Source organism: Chelonoidis abingdonii, chromosome 14, assembly GCF_003597395.2.
Source record: "Chelonoidis abingdonii isolate Lonesome George chromosome 14, CheloAbing_2.0, whole genome shotgun sequence".
In the NCBI taxonomy this organism is placed as follows: domain Eukaryota; kingdom Metazoa; phylum Chordata; order Testudines; family Testudinidae; genus Chelonoidis; species Chelonoidis abingdonii.
In genome coordinates, this window is record NC_133782.1 from 15,672,520 (window position 1) to 15,691,779 (window position 19,260).

General features: G+C 38.6%; 1 protein-coding gene and 1 long non-coding RNA gene across 5 annotated transcripts in view; one reads left to right on the forward strand and one right to left on the reverse strand.

Moving 5' to 3' along the window:
* NFATC2 (nuclear factor of activated T cells 2) overlaps positions 1–9,041 on the forward strand; it is a 117,337-nt gene extending 108,296 nt beyond the window's left edge. For all 4 annotated transcript variants that reach the window (XM_032804016.2, XM_032804014.2, XM_032804015.2 and 1 more), the window contains one exon: positions 2,377–9,041. Coding sequence is in view for 3 of the 4 variants with exons in the window: in XM_032804014.2 (XP_032659905.1) it covers positions 2,377–2,432 (56 nt within the window). In the remaining variant the exon portion in view is untranslated. The remainder of the gene's footprint in view (positions 1–2,376) is intronic.
* LOC116838656 (uncharacterized) lies at positions 1,740–15,725 on the reverse strand. Its single transcript, XR_004376967.2, has 4 exons — positions 15,575–15,725; positions 9,070–9,249; positions 2,481–2,692; positions 1,740–1,813 (listed from the first exon to the last, which is right to left on the reverse strand). It is a non-coding gene; the product is annotated as an uncharacterized LOC116838656 (long non-coding RNA).
* Between the last annotated feature and the right edge of the window lie 3,535 nt (positions 15,726–19,260).

The following is a 19,260-nucleotide window of genomic DNA, read 5'->3' on the forward strand; positions in this document are numbered from 1 at the left end:
TTCAATGTATTTCTAGTTCTTTCTAACCCCACTTCAGAAAAGCATCTCCTTATTCAGATAGGGTACTGAAGCATGCGCATAAGTTCTTTCCTAAATTGGCATTTCTCTCTCTCTCTCTCTGTACAGTGGCTTGGGCAGAGTATACATACTGTTTTAAGAGAACTAGTTCCAACAAAAATTCAAATGGCAGTTCTAAGTTCCCATGCAAGAAAGTGTGCCTGTGATTGCAAGAGCAATTAGAGATGGGCCCATTCGGATCTGGAAATGGATCCAAATCTGAATTTTCGCCAAAGATTTGGGGCAAGAAGAGAGTTTGGATCTGGTGTTCTTAACTAATCCATCTGTAATGCACCCCCAGTAATTGCATGCAAAAATTAGTAAGGTACTTACTATTGTGAGCATATAATCAATTTACACAAGCAGTTGAAGTAATTTTGATCATAGAGCTGGGCTTCTAAAATTTTGACTATTTGGTTATTATGATTTTAACAAGAATTTACCAAGATCGATTGAGAGGCCCATATATTCATAATTATGCACCTTATTTGCAAATGCAATTGCCATGATTCTGAGAGGTTAAACTGAACCCACAAATAGCAAATTCTGGCAAAAATATGCACACATAATTGCTGTGCCAGATACAAATCAGGTAATGTCACCTCCAAATGAGATAGCTACCCATTATCTCCATTTAGCAGTGGAGATATGGCTGTAGGTTTTGCATCAGTTGTTCTGGCAGGGTCTAATGCTGCTTTGAGTTGGTATGTCCTGGTGTGTGGGGAATTTTCTTCTTCTGCTGAGCTTGGAGGGGTTGGAGGGGCATTATCTGAAGGCCAGAAGAGGGGATTCAGGAAATCCTTCCCCCTCCCCAGAACACACCTTTCAAATCCGTGGATCCTACACATGCCGATCACTACATGTGGTGTACCTCAGCCAGTGCACTAAATGCCCCAATAACAACTATGTGGGAGTACACTTCCCAGACCTGAAGAAAAGCTCTGTGTAAGCTCGAAAGCATGTCTCTCCCTCACCAGCAGAAGTTGGTCCAATAAAAGATATTACCTAATATCCTGGGACTGACACAGCTACAACACTGCATACTACAGTAGAACCTCAGGTTTATGAACACCGTAGTTATGAACTGACTGGTCAACCACGCACCTCATTTGGAACTGGAAAAAAAACAGCAGCGACCAAAAAAAAAAAAAAGGCAAACAAGTTCTGTGTTAAATGTAAACTACTAAAGAAAGGTGGGGGGGGTAATTTTTCTTCTGCGTAGTAAAGTTTCAAAACTGTACTAAGTCAATGTTCAGTTGTAAACTTTTGAAAGAACCACCATAACATTTTGTTCACAGTTACAAATGTTTCAGAGTTATGAACAACCTCCATTCCCAAGATGTTCATAACTCTGAGGTTTTACTGTATATTGTAACACAAAATGATATTGTTTTGGGGTTTTGCATAGAAAAGCAAGGAAGGGAGTACACTAATGCATTCTGTTGGTCTTTATTATTAATCACCAGCACACAATGCCAGGAGGTTAGAATAATAATTGCATAAAGAGGCATGGAACATGGAAGTTTTATTTCTGTGCTGCAAAGAAAAATACACCATGTGACAAATATGTTTAGGACCAGATTTTCAGAAAAATAGTTTTGCACATGACTTACATGCACAGAATTTTCAATGCAAGCACACAAGTTTGGCATGTGTAAAAATGCACTTCTCAAAATCTGGTGCTTCACTTTTCTAATTGTTCTTACTTCATCTTGGTAAGAATGTCAATATCCACTGACTCTTTGGGACTTTTTGTCTATGAAGAAAGAAAAGAATTATTTTTTGCAAGGGATATCAGATGCATGATCACAGGACACAAAATGTCATTCTGATTGTATAGTGCTTGAAATGTGCTGAACACTATATAGAAAAACAGCAACAGATGGGTGTTGTCCCAAAATGTTTACCATCCAAAGGCCCAATCCTGTGACCACTTTCAACTAAGCATAGTCTGGGATAGCTAAACACTGTGTCAATATCTAGAACTACACCCATTAGTAAGTGTTTACAGGATCAAGCCCTACTTTAAACATGACACAAAAACACATGACACTTTAAGCAGTATGGCCAGTATTGGGCGACAAAGTTTAGAGCAAATAAGAGCTTGTGGTTACTCAGTTTAGGCAGGTGCACATTTTGGTGATCCAGTTGGGAACTGAGTTATCTGAGTGTTTGGGTTTTTTGTTAGTAATAGATATGTTATCATTATAAAATGTCAAGGGGATATTTGAGACTTAATAGCAAAACCTGCTTAGATTGCTTTGGATTCCCAACACTTTCAGAACATGCTAAATCTCTCTCCTCTTTTTCATTTCACAGTTAATGAAATTATCAGGAAGGAGTTTTCTGGACTCCCTGCCAGAAATCAGACATAGAAGAAGAGATTTGTGAGACAACTTTTACTGAATCCTTCCATAACTGACCTGTTTAGATCCTTCCACTGCCCCTTCAACCTCCTGCTTCCTTAATCGTTCATCTCAAGGCACCGATTCAATGCAAGGAACAATGTATTGGCATCAAGCTGACAGCCTTGACTAAGCAACTCGCCACCTCTCTCTGTAAACATCAAAAGGACACCCTTCCTTTAGTCCAAAGATTGTATTGTTCTCATATAACACGGTATGTGTCTTGCCAGCTGCAAATATATATATATATATATCATCATAATAAGGGAGAAGAAAGGCATCACTCCAGAGCTCTGTTCTACAGCAAATGTGGTTATATATTAGCACTTAATTAGATGGGGATGAGAAATAAGGGTAGAGGGAGTGCTTGCGTTTTATATAAGATTAACAACACTTCGCATTTAAATAGCAACACCTTTCCATCCAGATCTCAAAGCCCTTTACAAACATAGGTCACACATTATTATTCCCAATGTTATCAATGGGGGTAACCGAGGCACCCATCAGTTAAATGACTTGCATGAGTCAGGCCACATCTATACTATGGGTTCTACACTGATGGAAGGTGTTTTTCCATCACTGTAGGTAATCCACCTCTCTCAGGCGCAGCCACTAGGTCAATGGATGAATTCTTCCATCAGCCTAGCTGCATCTATCCTGGGGGTTAGATCAGCAAAGCTACAGTACATGGAGTGTAACCATGTTGAACTAATATTTAAGAGTAGACCAGGTCTCAGTCTGATCTGGGAACAGAACCCAGGTTTCCTGACTCCTACTCCTGTGCTTGGTACACCAAACTGTAGTTGCCATGTGAATCCAGGACTTTCTTTGTTGTTTTTAAATCAGAGCTGATGTACCTTTGAAGGAGAGGGATCTTTAAAGAGAATTAAGTTAAAAGAGCAATTAAATGTTTCTAATGTACAGCCCAAGTTAAAATAACCCCTGATAAAATGAAGCGGATGCACCTATTGGAGTTACAAAATTCAAGCAGAATTATGCCTGTCAAAAGACTATGATTGACCCAGATTAGTGGTTAGCCAATACATTGACAGCTTTTAATTTTTTTATTCTAATAAAGTGCTGCTGTTTATTTTCATGTAGAACCTGCCTTCAGTTCGTAACTGCTCTCATTTAGAAGCCACAACATTTAACCATACAAGCTGCAGGGGAAAGTAATTACATCTAAAAGAAGCCACACATTTATTTGTCTTTCTTCCTTTTGCTTTGAAAAGCCAGTAGCAATTTACAGAAAGGCTGAACTTCCTTGTTAGTCTAATAAGTTAGCTATGTACGACTTCTACTGCTAATACATAGTTTGAATATACTGTGCTCATGAAAGTTAATCAGAATAAGAAACAGAATATGGATAATATTTGCCATTTGTGGTTGCAGAGCTGCTTGTCAAGTTTCACGCTTTCCATTTTTAGAGTGTTATTGCTTCCCTGCCATGATAAAAAGTTATACCTGGATAAAGAAATACAGTAAGGGCTAACCATAATATTGCAGCAAATGTAATAATGTAAAAATGTAATAATCTTTTGTTAAATTAATGAAATCAATATCCTTAAAAGTGCTTATAGGAAATTTGCAGTGCTAAACATTGCGCCAGAAGGCACACTAACTAAAGACTCAAGGGTTTCAAAGCAAAGATTGCCAGTACCCATGTGTTTACATGGTGACAGCATGAATTAGGTTGTATGAAAATATTAGATCAGCAGAACTTCTGTAGAATGTTTGCCCAACACTGCAAGAAAGATAAGTGCATAGACCCCATGGAATAAGTACTGGGTTTGGCATAGCCATTCTTCATGAGTTTTGTGAAAATATATATTTTCTGCCACTAAATTCTACCCCTTAAGCTATGCAAAGGCTTATATCCTGGAGAGAGTTAGTGGATAGCATTTCACGAACTCTCTCCAGGATATAAGCCTTTGCATAGCTTCAGAATGCCTCATTGAGAAATTGACCTTAACCAAAATCTTGGATCTTAAACAACCCAGAATCTTTGGCGTATCTGAAATCAAAATTTTGCAAATGGGAAAAACCAAAAGTCTGGATTCAAACCTTCTTAGATCATTTAAAGTCTGAGTTTATATCCTGAACAGAATTTTGTGGCTTACTGGAGCCCCTTTCTATTCTTAATCAAAAAGTTGATTAGATATGTGGCCTGCGCATGAAGTTTGCTTTTTTTTTTTCAGGTAGGTCAAACATATACTGCTCATACATGTAGTCAGTGCTAGTGATAGTGATATCATGTGGTATATTTTTGATATTAAAATACTCTCTGGGAGCCCTTTTCCTAAGCCTCCATCAGAATTAATATATTTTCAAAAATGAAAACATTGCACATTGTTTTTTGAGTTGAAATGCTGATGCAGCCGTTGGTTCAGTGTTTTCTTTTCTTTGAGATCTTAAATATCACGTGCTAGTGTAACACACAGACCAAGCAGGAGCATTTCTTCCAATTGGAAGGTATTCTGCTTTGAACGATTAGAATCTTATGCCATTTCAGCAATACGAAATGTGACTATCACACAATACTGCCAGCAGTGGATGTTTCAGTCTGCCACTCATATAGCCAGCTACACATGCTCCATCTGTAAATAATACAACAAAACTTTCAAGTCCTGGTCCTGTATCTATTGAAGTCAATAGACTTTTTGTCATTGGCTTCCATGGGAGCAAGCCTGGGGCTTTGAATCTGATGAATTAAAAATGACCTAGATGTAGTGGAATTATTGTATATTATTCAACAACTCTAGGTGCTATGTTTTAATATGTTTAATTTCCTCAGAGACTTGCTTTAATAATGCAGTGTACCATGAGATATTCGAGATCTCTGGTTCTTTTTAAGGCGGATAAAGTTCCAGGCAAAACATCCTATTGTTTTGAATTGTCTTGGTTCTCAAGGAGCAAAGTTATCTTGCATAAGTTGTTTATTTCAGCTTACTTTACTTGAGCACGTGCGTAGTCCAAAGGAGTTTTCCAGTTTTACACAATTTTGGCATAACGGAATTAAAAGCTACCATAAAAATTACTTGGCAGATTGGTTTTCCTGTATGGACTCTCTTCTTGTTGAATTTTAATAAGCAGCACAAAGAAATATGTGAACTAATTATTTTGGTTACACAATAAATTGGCTAGATGGCATGTTCTAAAAAAACCGCAACTCATTAGATGATAGTTTCAAAATAAAACCCCAAGAAGGGACAGGTTTTCAACAGCATTATACACACAAATGCATGCCTGACTTGGACAAGTATATGGGGTAATTGCACACACAAATCCACTAGAAACCTTGGTCATCTCAACATGCAATTACCCAAATGAAATGTGACATCATGGTACATGTGTTGCCATTAAGTGTGCCTACCTGTTCTGGCACTGCCACTAAATTATCAGTTGAGCATCCTGCATCACTTCCCCATTTTACATATTAGGCTTTTCTTACCATGATACATAAATGTATAAACCACACAGGAACTAAGGCTTTGATCTTTACAAGGTGACACCCATGTGGAGTTCCACTGAAGTCATATTGCAGGATCTGCCTGTTAAACATGCTCTCTCTCCTATTTTGGTGGAAGACTTGTCTTTGTTTTTAAATCCATTGATCTTACATTTTTCCTTCAAGAGCTAGGCTGCGTAGGGTGGGATAGTAATTTTTATGTGCTTCAAGGGTTCTAGTGCTTCTTGCATTAAGCTGGATGCTTTTCTTCCTAAAGTTTAACACATAGCTAATTAGATGTATTTGTGTATGAGCATATACACATACGTTATATACTTGGGTTGCAATCCTGCAACTGGCACCAAAGGGACAGATTGCTGCACCTGCATGATGTCAGCTAAAGGATCAAGGCTCTTCATACATGTATATAATATAGACTACATTTTAGTGGTTTTATTTACAGCTATATGAAGTCTGCCTATACTACGGTATCTGCTTTTCATCATTTTACATGCCAAACATTCGATAAATAATATAGTCTTAACTAACTTCATATTTATTTCTGGAGAGAGGGAGGAGGATCCTAAGACACAGCGTTATGCAGTTTTGTCTCTTAAAAATGTTATAGCTATGCTGAATAGCTTCAAAATATATAGTACTAAATTATTTCCTTTTTTTTTTTTTTTGCTAAGCAGTGTTTTTCCAGTATTAATATTGTTACATAAATAAAAATTGCTCTCTTGCGCTCTCTGTAGCAACATTAGGTTCACCTTGGAAGAGTTAATAGCATTTGTGAGTAATTTGTTCTCACTTTATCTGGAAAATAGCCATATTTGCACATGAGGAAATTCTGTCTTTCCTCAGTTATCTGAATGTTTCACCACAGTGCCTTCCTGCTATTGTACCAAAGGCCCTCCAAATATACTGTCCACAGAGTGAACAACTCTAATGCATTTTCCATCGATATTATACCATGCTCAGTACATGGGGCTCATTGTAACTCAAAGTATGTCTAGCTGTCTTTTTTTCCCCCCACACTTTTCCGTCATAGCTTTGGCTGCAGATTACAGGATGTGCTTCTATAAACTGTTGCATCAATTATATAAATACATAAAATAAAATAATCATTCTTGATACATAAACAGTCTGAGAGCATAATGGGAGTTGACAGCTATAAGGAAGATTTTATGTCAGTTACAAATGTTGTAAGTAAAGTTTGCCAGGAGAGTAATTGCTTGTGAAGAGATTTGCAATGAAATATGCAGCCCAGTTTTGTTTTTCTCCATGAGAATAAGCAAAATGTAAGATCTGAACAGCAGCAGTGGATTGAAAGTGTCTATTGTATGTGTTTTTATTGGTAGAAAGAATGTAGAAGAGCCATGTTTTTTGCACTTGCTTTATTTGTATCCATGTAAATATGTATTACTTCATTCTTCTTGTAGGAATACACCATTTTCTGAATGTAGTATATTTCCGAAGACAGCAGTATGTTATTCTCTATTGTATAAAAATGCTGCTGCTTGATAATATATCTAAAACAGTTCTCAAAATTAGCTAGCATGTTTTTTAATATATTTTGTAATCCATATCTTAAAAAATAAAAGTGTCTATGCTTTTTATCTGCCCCAAATATGCAACATCTTTTGCATGAGAAATGGTATTTATAAAGGATTGTTTTGTATTTTTTCCAAGTGGATTAATTTCTCTATGCATTTATTATTGAACGTTTCCCCCATAAGAGAAATGATTTCAAGCTGGTATTTGATAAATGTTCCAAAGACTCCAAACATGTTTTTGAACACACTATTTTTCAAAATACTTCAATGTGACCTGTTTTCCAATGAATCAGTTTCCAAATTGCTACTTATCACAGAAGAATTGTTTCTTACATGGATTCAAGAAAATGTCTGTCTAAATTTAAGATATAAAACTGGGTCAAACCTGGTGGTGTTTGACCAAGTTTAAATTATCTGATGGCCCAATTTAGTATCTACATTGAATGTTTGTTATTTATACTGTTTGTGCTTATGGAATTGGGAGAGGTGCCTACATTGGATTTAGACAAAGTGAACCACAGATTCCACAAAACTTACTGTTTTCTATGGAATTTGTGATGTTTTTTGTACTGTCCTTGATTTCAAACATGTAATTCTAAAGCATTTAGCTTGATATGAAAAGAGATAGACACCAATGTACCAATTAGCTCTTAATACAATATGAACTATCCACCCCCTTGAACATTTCACATGAAGTTAGCATACCTTTCTCTTACATCTGTGCTACTGTGTAACCCCAGTGAATGACAGTTACTAACAATTTGCTTAACCAGCATCAATCACCTTATTATAGTCTATGTAAGATTTATCTATTTTTAAAATTGTTCCTTGTGTGTAATCCAAAGAAATAAACTGGTACCTGACTAATGTTGCAATAAAGTTTCAAATGCAGGTGCTGGTAGCTGTATATGATCATATAGGCTGCCAATGAGAGGCAATCAGGGGAAAAGTTTATATTTTGAGTTTCCTTTGCTAACTCCCCTGAAACTGCTACAAAAAAGCTGGAAGATTCCAGCAATAATGACCTATGCAGATGCTACATGGATGTACTGAGTTTCCAAACAATCCATGTATCTGTTGTAGAGTAGATGGGTTATTTTCAAATATTATGAAGGACTAGACGGCAATGCTCATACTCATGCTGAGCAGTACCTTACTACATGAGTAGTCCCATGGGTGTCGGCAGGCTGTAGACTATGGGTGTAGTCAGGTGCTATTCAGTGTCAGTAACGGTGGCATAATTGGGCAATAAGTAAGTAAATCAATTAAAAAATAAGTATTTCTGGTGATCCCTGTATTCCCAGGCTTGCTGCTCAAGTCACAGTCTCCCTGTTCAGATAACACTCTGCATCAAATGCAGATACTCAAGTGAGCAAATGACTTTCAAACAGACGTTTTACTACTAACTTGCTTATGCAAAAGTCTATGTTTAAAAAGTGAAGAGGAGTTTATATCACACACATTCCTATGCAAAACATTGTTAACCTCCAATTCAATGATTTTTTCTATCTGTAAAATATTTTATATAGCTTGTACTATGATAGTTTAGCAATAAATCAAAGAACAACATCTGCAGCATGTGTGTTTGTGTGTTCTTAAATACCTGTATCACCTTATTTACAGTAATTAGGCTTGATCTTGATCACTCTCCTGAGTAATCTCAATGAGACTGCTTTAGTGGGACTCTTCGGTGATGCTAGTATGAGTAAAGATTTCCGGACCAGCACCACTGTTTGCAAACTAGATACTTAGTGTCCCTCTGAATCAAGGTCTTCTCCAGTATCTGTAGATCAGATTGAATTACATAGTGAAAAGAAACGATAAAGTCCATCCTTGGCTCTTAACAGTCATTTTCTGTTTTCCTAGTAAGAGAACCAAACAGGCCAAATTAACAGATGCTCTGTAGAAGGTTACCAAATGGTACACATTTATTTTCCATTTGAGCAAAGTATTCATATACACAGTTTACAGTTATTGGAGATGTGATCCGTTTAATTTGTGTTCAGCTAAATCCCAAATCTGCAGTTCTTTTCTGGACACACTAAAAGGTACATTTTCAGACTGCTGTGCTGGAAAGGTGCCCAGAAAGCCCATTATTTCTTGGTAACAGTTAAGTTTATGTAGCATACGATTAAAGACACTTACCTTAACAAAATCAGTATTATCCTTTGCATTTTAAAACAGAAAATTCAAACCATATTTGATGCATTTGTTGGACATAGAAGCAAATGCTTTGCTTATTCACAAAAGCCTCGGAGCAAGAACCATGTGGAAGTTCTTAACTCCCACTACACTGCACAAAGGCTGGGAAGCCCATAAACCAGACAAGCTTAGCCAACAAAGAAGCTGTTACTGGCTAGGGAGAACATTTTATGATGAGCAAATACATGGCACAGAGAATTTTAGCTGTATTCAGCAACAGGACAATGCAAGTAACTTAACCTCGAAATTCCACAGTTAAGGCTGAAAACTTGAGCACCTGAGCTGATGCTCTGGCTTTAATTCATTTCTTGGGCCCAAAACAGAAGCCTACAACAGTGCCCCAAATTTTCATTCTTAACTGTGAATGTCCTGGATTTTGTAGGTTTAAATCAGATCATTTATGGCCCTGCAACATTATATTTTTAACTACATTTCTTTTGGTAGCAAAATGAGGAAGTAGCAAGGTAGTAAGGAAGACAGATTTATGTTTCTAATGAACATCTGGGTCTAGTATAGTATGGTAACTTGCAAGCTCTCAGGCTTCACTGTGTAAATAAGTGATCTATAAGATTTTGACAACAAATTTAATTTACTGCATTTAAGAAGCCCTTTTTCAGTCTCATACCAGGCTCATTTTATAAATACATCATGATGAATGCCTTGTTCTGTGATAAATGCCCTTTCAGCACCATTGCATTCACTGTACTAAGTTTAAACTGTTTGCCAGTAAGGCCCCTGGTAAATGTGCCCCAAACTACATCTTAAATCCAATTAGCAAGAGAGGCTATCTTCTAGGTCCCAATGCATGGATGAGAAGAGAATGGCGATACATTTATTAGCAACCAAGGAACTTTTTAAAGAAGGGAAAGCCTATGGCCTCCACCATAACTGTTAAGACTGCTGGCACAGAAAACTGCTGAGGGTTTGTTTTTGTTTTTTGGGTGGAGGAGCCGATGGGACACTGGGCAGGGGAGCGGCTTGGAAGCCCAGGGAAAAGCAAGCATGTGCTGAGCTACACTCAAATTGCACAGACACATCTGCAAGGGTGACAGCACTACAGAAAGCAGCTCCTTATCCAGTAAAGGGTAGGACAGAAATTACAGCTGAAAAGGAGCTGAAGATCACAAAAATAAAATTGTCAGGCAAAGGAGTGAAGGCAGATGGCATAAAATAAAAGCTATTATTCAACTATTATTCAGTAGCTCAGGACAGCTATTGATTAGGGTACTAGCAACCCCAAACAGACTAGTCCTTGTTGACCTGCTGAGAAACAAACTGGATTATCTGCTATCACTGTGCCTGGCAAACTGGAGGGAGACAGAGATTAGGCTGGCTCTTTCTCAGACTGGAACTCCAAGTCCACCTAAGGGCACTGATTATTCATCACTGATACTTTCCTATCTTAACACCGCAAAAGTCTCTTGGGTACAAAAGAAAGTAGAGAAATCAGTTCTCTAATCTCCTATCCCTTCTCCTACTAAAGTGGTTAACTTTTTTTTTATGTTAAGGCCCTTTCTCTACCACTGCCATGCTAACTTACAGCCTGTTGGCCTCTTGATGACCTTTCCTGGTCCATGTGTCTGATTAACAGCTTCAATCACTCCTCAAATTTTTTTTAAAGGCCCTCAATATATAACTAGAGCACAACTGTGATGACTGCATCAAGAACAAAAAAACTAATCATATGCTGTGGTAGCAGTACATTCTACTCTATCGCGGACAAACAAACATATGCAAGGGAGTAAGGGGAAATGAAAAATCCTCAAATCTATGTACAGATTAGCCAGACCTTGGGCCCAGGTGCATAGGAGACAGCAAGTGCTGTGTTCTTGTTTACTGGCTTACTACAGGTGGGCAGAGTCTTGGCTCCACAACCCAGTCTACTCAGATGAACCCTTGCAAGGGGCATTGTAATTTGATTCTGCTATAGACCAGCAGCAAGTTACTATCAGGTCCCTTCCCTCCCAAGTAAGGAGGAAGCAGTGGAGGAAGTTTGATTCAGATATGCCAACAGAAACAGGTTATGCATCACCCCTCGCTCAGAGGGGTGCCTACAGAAACACTCTATCCCCAAATACTGCTGAATATACAGAGTGGAGTAGGAACCTTTTAGAAATCTTACAGAAATTCTCCAATAAACTCTTTGTGATTGCCCACAATGTCTTCCCTCAGACAGTGTAAAAGTAGATTACTTTAAACTTCACTGAACCCTTGTGTGGACACTTTCATTCAGAATTATAACATCACCTTAAATCAAAAATTAAATGAAACTGAATTAAGGTGATTTTAATTCTGAATGAGATTTTCCATGTAGGAGTTTAATGCAGTTTAACTATCCACTTTAAATTCACACCTTTAGTTCATTCAGGTTAACTTTTCTGAGTGAACCCAGTTAAGACAAGCCCCTAATGATGTCTTATGAGTAACTTTGAAAGGAGTAAACTTTGATTTTGTATTAATTTTTGACAGATGACTATTTATTACAGTTATATATTTTTTCCATTTTTATTTACTTACATTTTTGCACTAGTGGGAAATTTCATAAGCTGCACCCACGACTTATTTGTTCAAAACGTGATGACTGCAGAAGTCAAAATTCTAACACACTCACAAACAAAATTATATTTCAGGACAATCACACTGTGTGATATCTTATTGGTTGCGGAATAGAAAAGAGTGCAATATATGGAGACATAAGCCTGAATTTAAAATATTAGATAGAAATCCCTTCACGCTAGGAACTTATTTGGATCTGCATCCAATGGTGTAGCTGAAAACTCCATCACGGTAGAGAAGGGACATTACTCAATACTAATAAATATAAATGAGATATACATTAATATTGAGGTAGCTGGATGCAGACAAACACTGTGGTTCTCACGGATTCTCCAGCACCCACACTGACTCAACACAGTTTGTGTTTATTTGTGTCAGCAAAAACCTAGCCTGGGATAAGCAATCATTGAAGAGACTGCTGACTACACTGCAACAGCCTGAGCCCATCTCTAATCATAGGGTTTTAATTTCACTCTCCATAAATTTTGATTTTTTTTTTGGTGCTTCTTTTGGAGGGTGAATTGATTATTACCAGTGTTCACTATTAATATCAAATCCTTCCCAGCTAACTTATGAAGAGGACTCATTATGTCACATGAAATCCTAACTTTTCCAGCAATCAGTGAAATAGTCTACACAGTATTGGTATTGACACATCAGTAACAGAGACTGCTGAGTGAACCTGGAAGGATCTGAAAAGGACGTTGTCCAGAACACTTGCATATTAATTAAATAGATAAAATTATATGAGCACTACTTTCAGGGTAATTTTTTCTAGAGGCTTGGACATGCACATCTAGAAAAATTTAGAGTCAAAACACATCTTAAGAGATAGGAAAGGTACTTTCCTTAGATTTACAATAAGGTCTTGGGTTTGATCCATGTCCTCTCGCAACACTCTTAATATACCCAAAAATACAGGTGAATGCTTCCACTAGAGGTAAAGCTATTTCATTAGTGAACCAAGTGCTTTCAATATTGAGAGTTGTCTGAAGCACATTTTTATGGCCACATTATATAACCTATTGAAAATAAGGCACTGGACTATTCACAAACCCTTGACTGTATTAGCACTAGCAAGCACCTCAGACTAGACTAAATATTGGACTCCAGCTTGCTTCTCAATCCAGGTTTAACAGATTATGAATTCACAAACATTCCCAAGTCAGCCTTGCTGGAGGGAGCTGTTGGGGAAAGGAGAAGTACTTACTCCTTGAGTTCAGGTGCCTGTGAACCACTCACTCCATCGTTAGTATTGAAGTGTCTCTCTTTTTTGTTTGTTTGTTTTATTCATTCATTCATTCAAGCAAATAGTTCTATAAATCAGGATTCCTGCTGGTCAGGCGCAAAGATTTTGCAAGTTCTGGCCTCATTTTCCTGAAAAGAGCCATACAACACCAGAATTAAATGGGAAGAATAAATGTAATTGAACCAGGCCCACATTTCTTACATTTTCAACACTTTTATGGGTGTTTGGGATACGAAATACTCTCCGTCTTAGTGGCACTGCTCCCTCTAGCCTCTCCATTGGTGCCAAAATAAAGTTTAGACACAAATTGTTCTTTAGGCTCAACATATTTTTTTCTTTTCAGTAAAAAGAACCGTTTTCCCTTTTAAAAACAAAAGCCACTGTAGAATTGAGGCTAAGAATTCAGTTCTATGCAGAATATCACTGCCATCTGGAGGAAAGCAGTGATCACAGCTGCCTTGGTGATCTTATGAATCCAGTTACATCAGATGACTCATATTTAACATGCCACTAAATGAGCGTGCAGAGCTTGTTACTGTATTCAAAACACGTGCGGTCATTTGTGCTGAGCTGAGGAGAACAAAAAAGCCCAAGGACATGATGAAAACTCAGCTAGAGAATAGTAAGCTGTTAACTCCTCAACCCCGCAAAATCTGAATTAACGCTGTGTTCCCATGAGGTCTATTGCAGAAGTTCTCAAACTTTTGTGCTGGTGGTCCCTTTCACATAGCAAGCCTCTGAGTGTGATCCCCATCCCCATAAATTAAAAACACTTACATATATTTAACATTATTATAAATGCTGGATGCAAAGTGGGGTTTGGGGTGGAGGCTGACAGCTCGCGATCCCCCATGTAATAACCTCGCGACCCCCTGAGGCGTCTTGACCCTCAGTTTGAGAACCCCATGTCTATTAGATAGGAATGTTAATAAACATAGATGGGCCTGAATGAACGCCCCTCAGTGCAACCACCAGGTAGTTGGGAACTTTGAGCTCAGTTTGCTGAGGGATCTGGAGCTAGGGAACGTCCTCTCTACTCTGGAGCAATCCAGAGGATTCTTAGCCAAAGCAGTTGTTAAATAGATGCTATACATGCAGGAGAGGACTCCTGAGAGAGCCATGCTGCCATGGGAGAGGAAAGAAGATGGCTGCACCAGACATGGTGCTGGTCTGCCACCTCACTCTGCAGAATTTGCCTGTGTGGATCCCCGGGCACCACAAACTTTCTCTGCACAATCCCATGTCTACTAACAGGAGAATGCAGCAGAAACTCTGCAAGTAAAAGATCAGGAGAAATCATTTCCCTCCTAGAAGCATTTGCATACAAGGGAGATGACGATTTGTGTCTTAAGAGTGACACCCATCCAAAGGAAGTAATTCAGGGTTCCTTCTCCATCCATAGATCTCACAACCCTTTGCCAAGGCTGGTAGGTGTTTCATGCTTGTGCAAAGTGTTTTGTCTGGAAATCCTGCCTTCCCAGTGGTCTGAATCTCTCCATAGTGCCTGTTTGCAGGCGCTGCACTGTTTCTCTTTTAATCACACTCTCTTCCTTGCTGTGAGTCTTCACTAGGCTGACTGCCTCCACCATATTTCACATACTACATGCTGAGTCATGACACAAGAGGACTCCATTCTTATTAAAATAAACTGTCTCTATACTAAATCAACAATTAACGAGCTGTTACAAGTGCAGAGTAGCATTCTAGCTATGTGAACACAGACTGACTTCCTATGTCCTCCAAATTTTTCCCATCTGCAATGTACACTCCATCCTTCAAGCAAACAGCAATACCTCCATTGTACCTATGGGGAAACCAAAATACAGGAATCTGCCCAAGTTCACACAGCAAGTTAGTGACAGATGTGGGAGCAGAACTCAGGTTTGCTGTCTTCCAGGACTGGGCACTATTTACTAGCCCACTGCAACTTCATGCAGAATAACAAACCTTGAGTAAGAACTTAGTTCCCTTGTACAAAACAAGCAGGAAACAATATCCTATTATTTCACACAGTACATTTTCTCTGAAAGAAGGATGTGGTGCTGTATTACATTAGGAGGTGGATTTGGTATCAATACACAATTAAATGAATGATTCTTACATTCCCTAGTAATAAATTAAGATGAACCTTTGAATTCTTCTGCAAGAGGCTATGTGTAAATGAGATCCGTTTTTGTCTTCTTTATTGTGCAGCATTAATCATCTTCGCTAAAGTTGTATCAGATAAGGCCAGATCTTGTAGTCCACCTTGGGACCCTTTGAAATAAAAAGATTAATGATGATTTTATTTTTAGCCATATAACAGATACTGTCAGGAGAGGGCAGTGACTTTCCCACTAAGAAGAGAGGAGTCGTGCAGCAATAGGGATCTTGTGCTTGACAAGAAAATCAGAGGCTGAGGCTGGTTGTGGTTTAGAGGAAATCCATGCCCAACAGATAGTGACAGAATCCCAAGAAAATATTATTTAGTTACAGTATACTAGAGATGGATCTTAAGTTTTTAAGATGACCCCTCTCCTTCTAATGTCTCAAACTAAAACACAAGATCTAAACACCTCCAAACTTTGGGCTGTTTGAAATCTGAATTTTATAGCTTGGGCTGTCATTGTAATGTAGGACCAGATGCAGCCTGTGGGCCCAGCAGGTCTGGAAGTCTTTGATGACAATTTTGCCATGTCTGTTTTATTAGGGAGACAAGGTGAGTGAGGTAATAACATTTTAAAAATGAGAAACAGAATTTCACAGAGACCTTGATATAGGACATAACATTTTGGAATCCCTTAGTTCAACGTAGTACATCGCGTCTAGGACTGAAGCCTAGATCCCGCAGGGTACTTAGGCAGCTAGCTCCCATTGATTTCAGTGGGAGTTAGGCATGAAAATACCTCTGAAGATTTGGCTTCAAGAGCTAATTATCTGGAAATAGTAACATTCAATAGGTATTCATTTAGGGCCCTTCAGTGAGAGGCATTTGAGGGACTGGGTCTGAGTAACCAGACTTTGAGGTTGAAGTGCACATAGAGCCCGGAATTAAATTCCGCTCCTTCAACCTGGCCACCATGCCAGTCTGTGCATTTTTCAGTGACAAGCGATTCCCAGGCCAACAGAAGGAAAAATATCATCGGCTGTGGCCTGACTTGAAGACGAGCTCTGTATAGCTCCCAAGCTTGTCTCTTTCACAAAGAGAAGTTAGTTCAATAAAAGATGTTACCCCACCCTGTCTCTTTAATATCCTGGGACCAACATGGCTACAACATTGCAAACATTAGCTGGGGTATGATTTACAGATACACCATGGAGTCCATACACTAACCACTTGGTTAAGCTGCTTTCTTTTATAAGACCTGGTTCTTCAGGACCAGATTTCCAGGACTCCATGTGCACATTTATGTATGCCTTTAGCAGAACACAAATTAGGATCATTTTTGCATGCGCAAATTTCAGCGGGAAGGTATTCTGAGTTAGTGGTCTAGCCTAAAAAAATAAAGGCCCACACATTAAATAACGTGTTATTTAATTTTTAAAAATGAAATAATGTGTAGTTCTTACTCAGCATTTTTCATCCACAGAGTTCAAAGTACTTACAAAGCAAGGCTCATTAACCCCATTTACAGAAGGTGAAACTGAGATACAGAAAAGTTAGTTATTTGCTTAGGGTTATGCAGCAGGAGAGTGACATAGAACCCAGACCTCCTGAGTCCTAGTCAAGCGCACCATCCACTGGCTCACATTACCCCTTTTTAAAAATCAATTTAATTAGGCTGCAGATCTATGTTCCCGAGATGTGACATCTGTAAGAGCCTGTATCCTATCATTTGAAGCCTTGATGTTATTCTTATTACTGAAAGGTGAAGCAAGCACTGTAATAAAGGTATAGCTTGGCATGTGAGCTGCAGTTCAAGTTGTCATTGTTGCTGTTGGCACTGGATATATGTCAAGTATGTTAGTGCCAGAAACACTCTTGTTATTCTGCTGTCCCCTGCTTCTGAGTTATGGATCCCTCAAGAGCACAAGTGAAAAGTATCCACTTTGCCTGCTGTATGTGTGGTGGGAAGTAGGATTTCAGGAATGGCTGAAATGCATTCTTAATGCAGAGACAGCAAATTCCACACTGATTTTCTGCTCAAAGGACTAAAGATTTGTGCAGAAAAAAAGGCAAAGGGGTTTTGTTAATAATAGGAACTCAAGGTTTGTTTTCTACCCAGCAATAACATTTGTTACTAATTAATATCTATTGTGATAAAGAATCTCTCTTCAAAGGGAGAAATAAAAATCCACCATATAATAAAATAATAGCTATGAAAATAGAATTACTCCTACTGCCTTCCAGTGGTTTTATGATCATGGTAATGTTTCCCACCAAATTTATCTATTTCCTGGGCTTCAGACACTTATCTCTGACAGAATCATGAATGTAGTGTTGGGATGTTTCTCAAATCTCCTTCTTGGATTCTCTGTCATTTTAATTTTACCCGGGTCATAGCTTTCCAAGGGAGGTGATTGAAACCTCATCACTGGAGATACTGAAAAACAAAAGGACAAGGCAGTAGGAAATATACCATAGGGAACAATCCTGCACTGGTGAGCTGGGATGGGCAGAATTTATGATTCACTGCACTATTTGTAGCTGAGATTGTTAATACTGGGGTTTATTCATTATAACATTGTCAGGTGGCCTACGAGATACTCATAGATACTTTCCCTTCTGCAGCACTATATCTAAACCAAGAATACATGGTATCCAGAGTATTACACATGATTCTATCTGGATGCTTGATGTAAATGCATTTTTGTTTGTTGATTGTTTTATATGAAATTTGGATGAAATCAAAATGCTGCTTTTTGGGTTCTAACGACTTGCTCAGTTTTGTGACTTCTATCACTTAACAGTTATGCAATATTATAGCAGACTGATCAATTAAGAGCTTGGATTCTGCTTCAGACTTCAGATCTCTCTCCAGAATACTACCCTTATGCTGGTATCTTTGCATCAGTTGCACAGTTTTCCCTTGTCTAAATTTATCCTTTGTCAGTAGTGGCCACAAGTTGTTACTCTCTGGTGGCTCCTCCTATGTGAAATGAATCTGTGGTATTAATCCAGACTACCATCAGAATGGCATCAACTATTACCTTAACGGGGGGCGCGGGCAGGAATGAGAAGGACTAGAGATCTGACATGGAGTCATGGACATGCCAGGATGCCATGGATGCCAGGATGCCATGAAGTCAGAACTAGACTTCCTGCAACCATAGATATGGGAGAAACATTGGCTGGGAAGAGTCGAGGAGGCTGGCACTGTCAGTGCCTACATTGTATTTGCTTTGTAGAACTGAACAGAGCTTCTGTCTGCAAATGGTCCATCTTTCACCAGCACTAACTTGGAAAGCTGTTTAAAGCTCAGTACCTTAACTACTCCTTCCTGTTCTGCTTTGTGCCATTTTAATGTCACACATCAGACTGTCTTCTTCCGCTCTCAGTCAGGCCTCCAGTCCCTACTGAATATCCAATAAGCCAGCTCCTTGTCCTGTGCATTTCTGCCCACATCAGGAGAATAAATCCACTGGGAGCGTTTTTTAAAACTGCTCTTTCAATGTTTCCCCTCAGCTTTAAAAAAAGACAAATAAAGTTCTAACCCCTAATACACATTTCCTGGTTGCTCAGAGACATCTGAATTTAAGTCTCCCTAATGAGCAAACACAGAGCATTTAATTTTGTTTATGAAAACAGATTCATTGTGACAGTTAAAAGCATGAGTCAGGCCCTCTCTGAAAGGTTGTGCTGCAGCT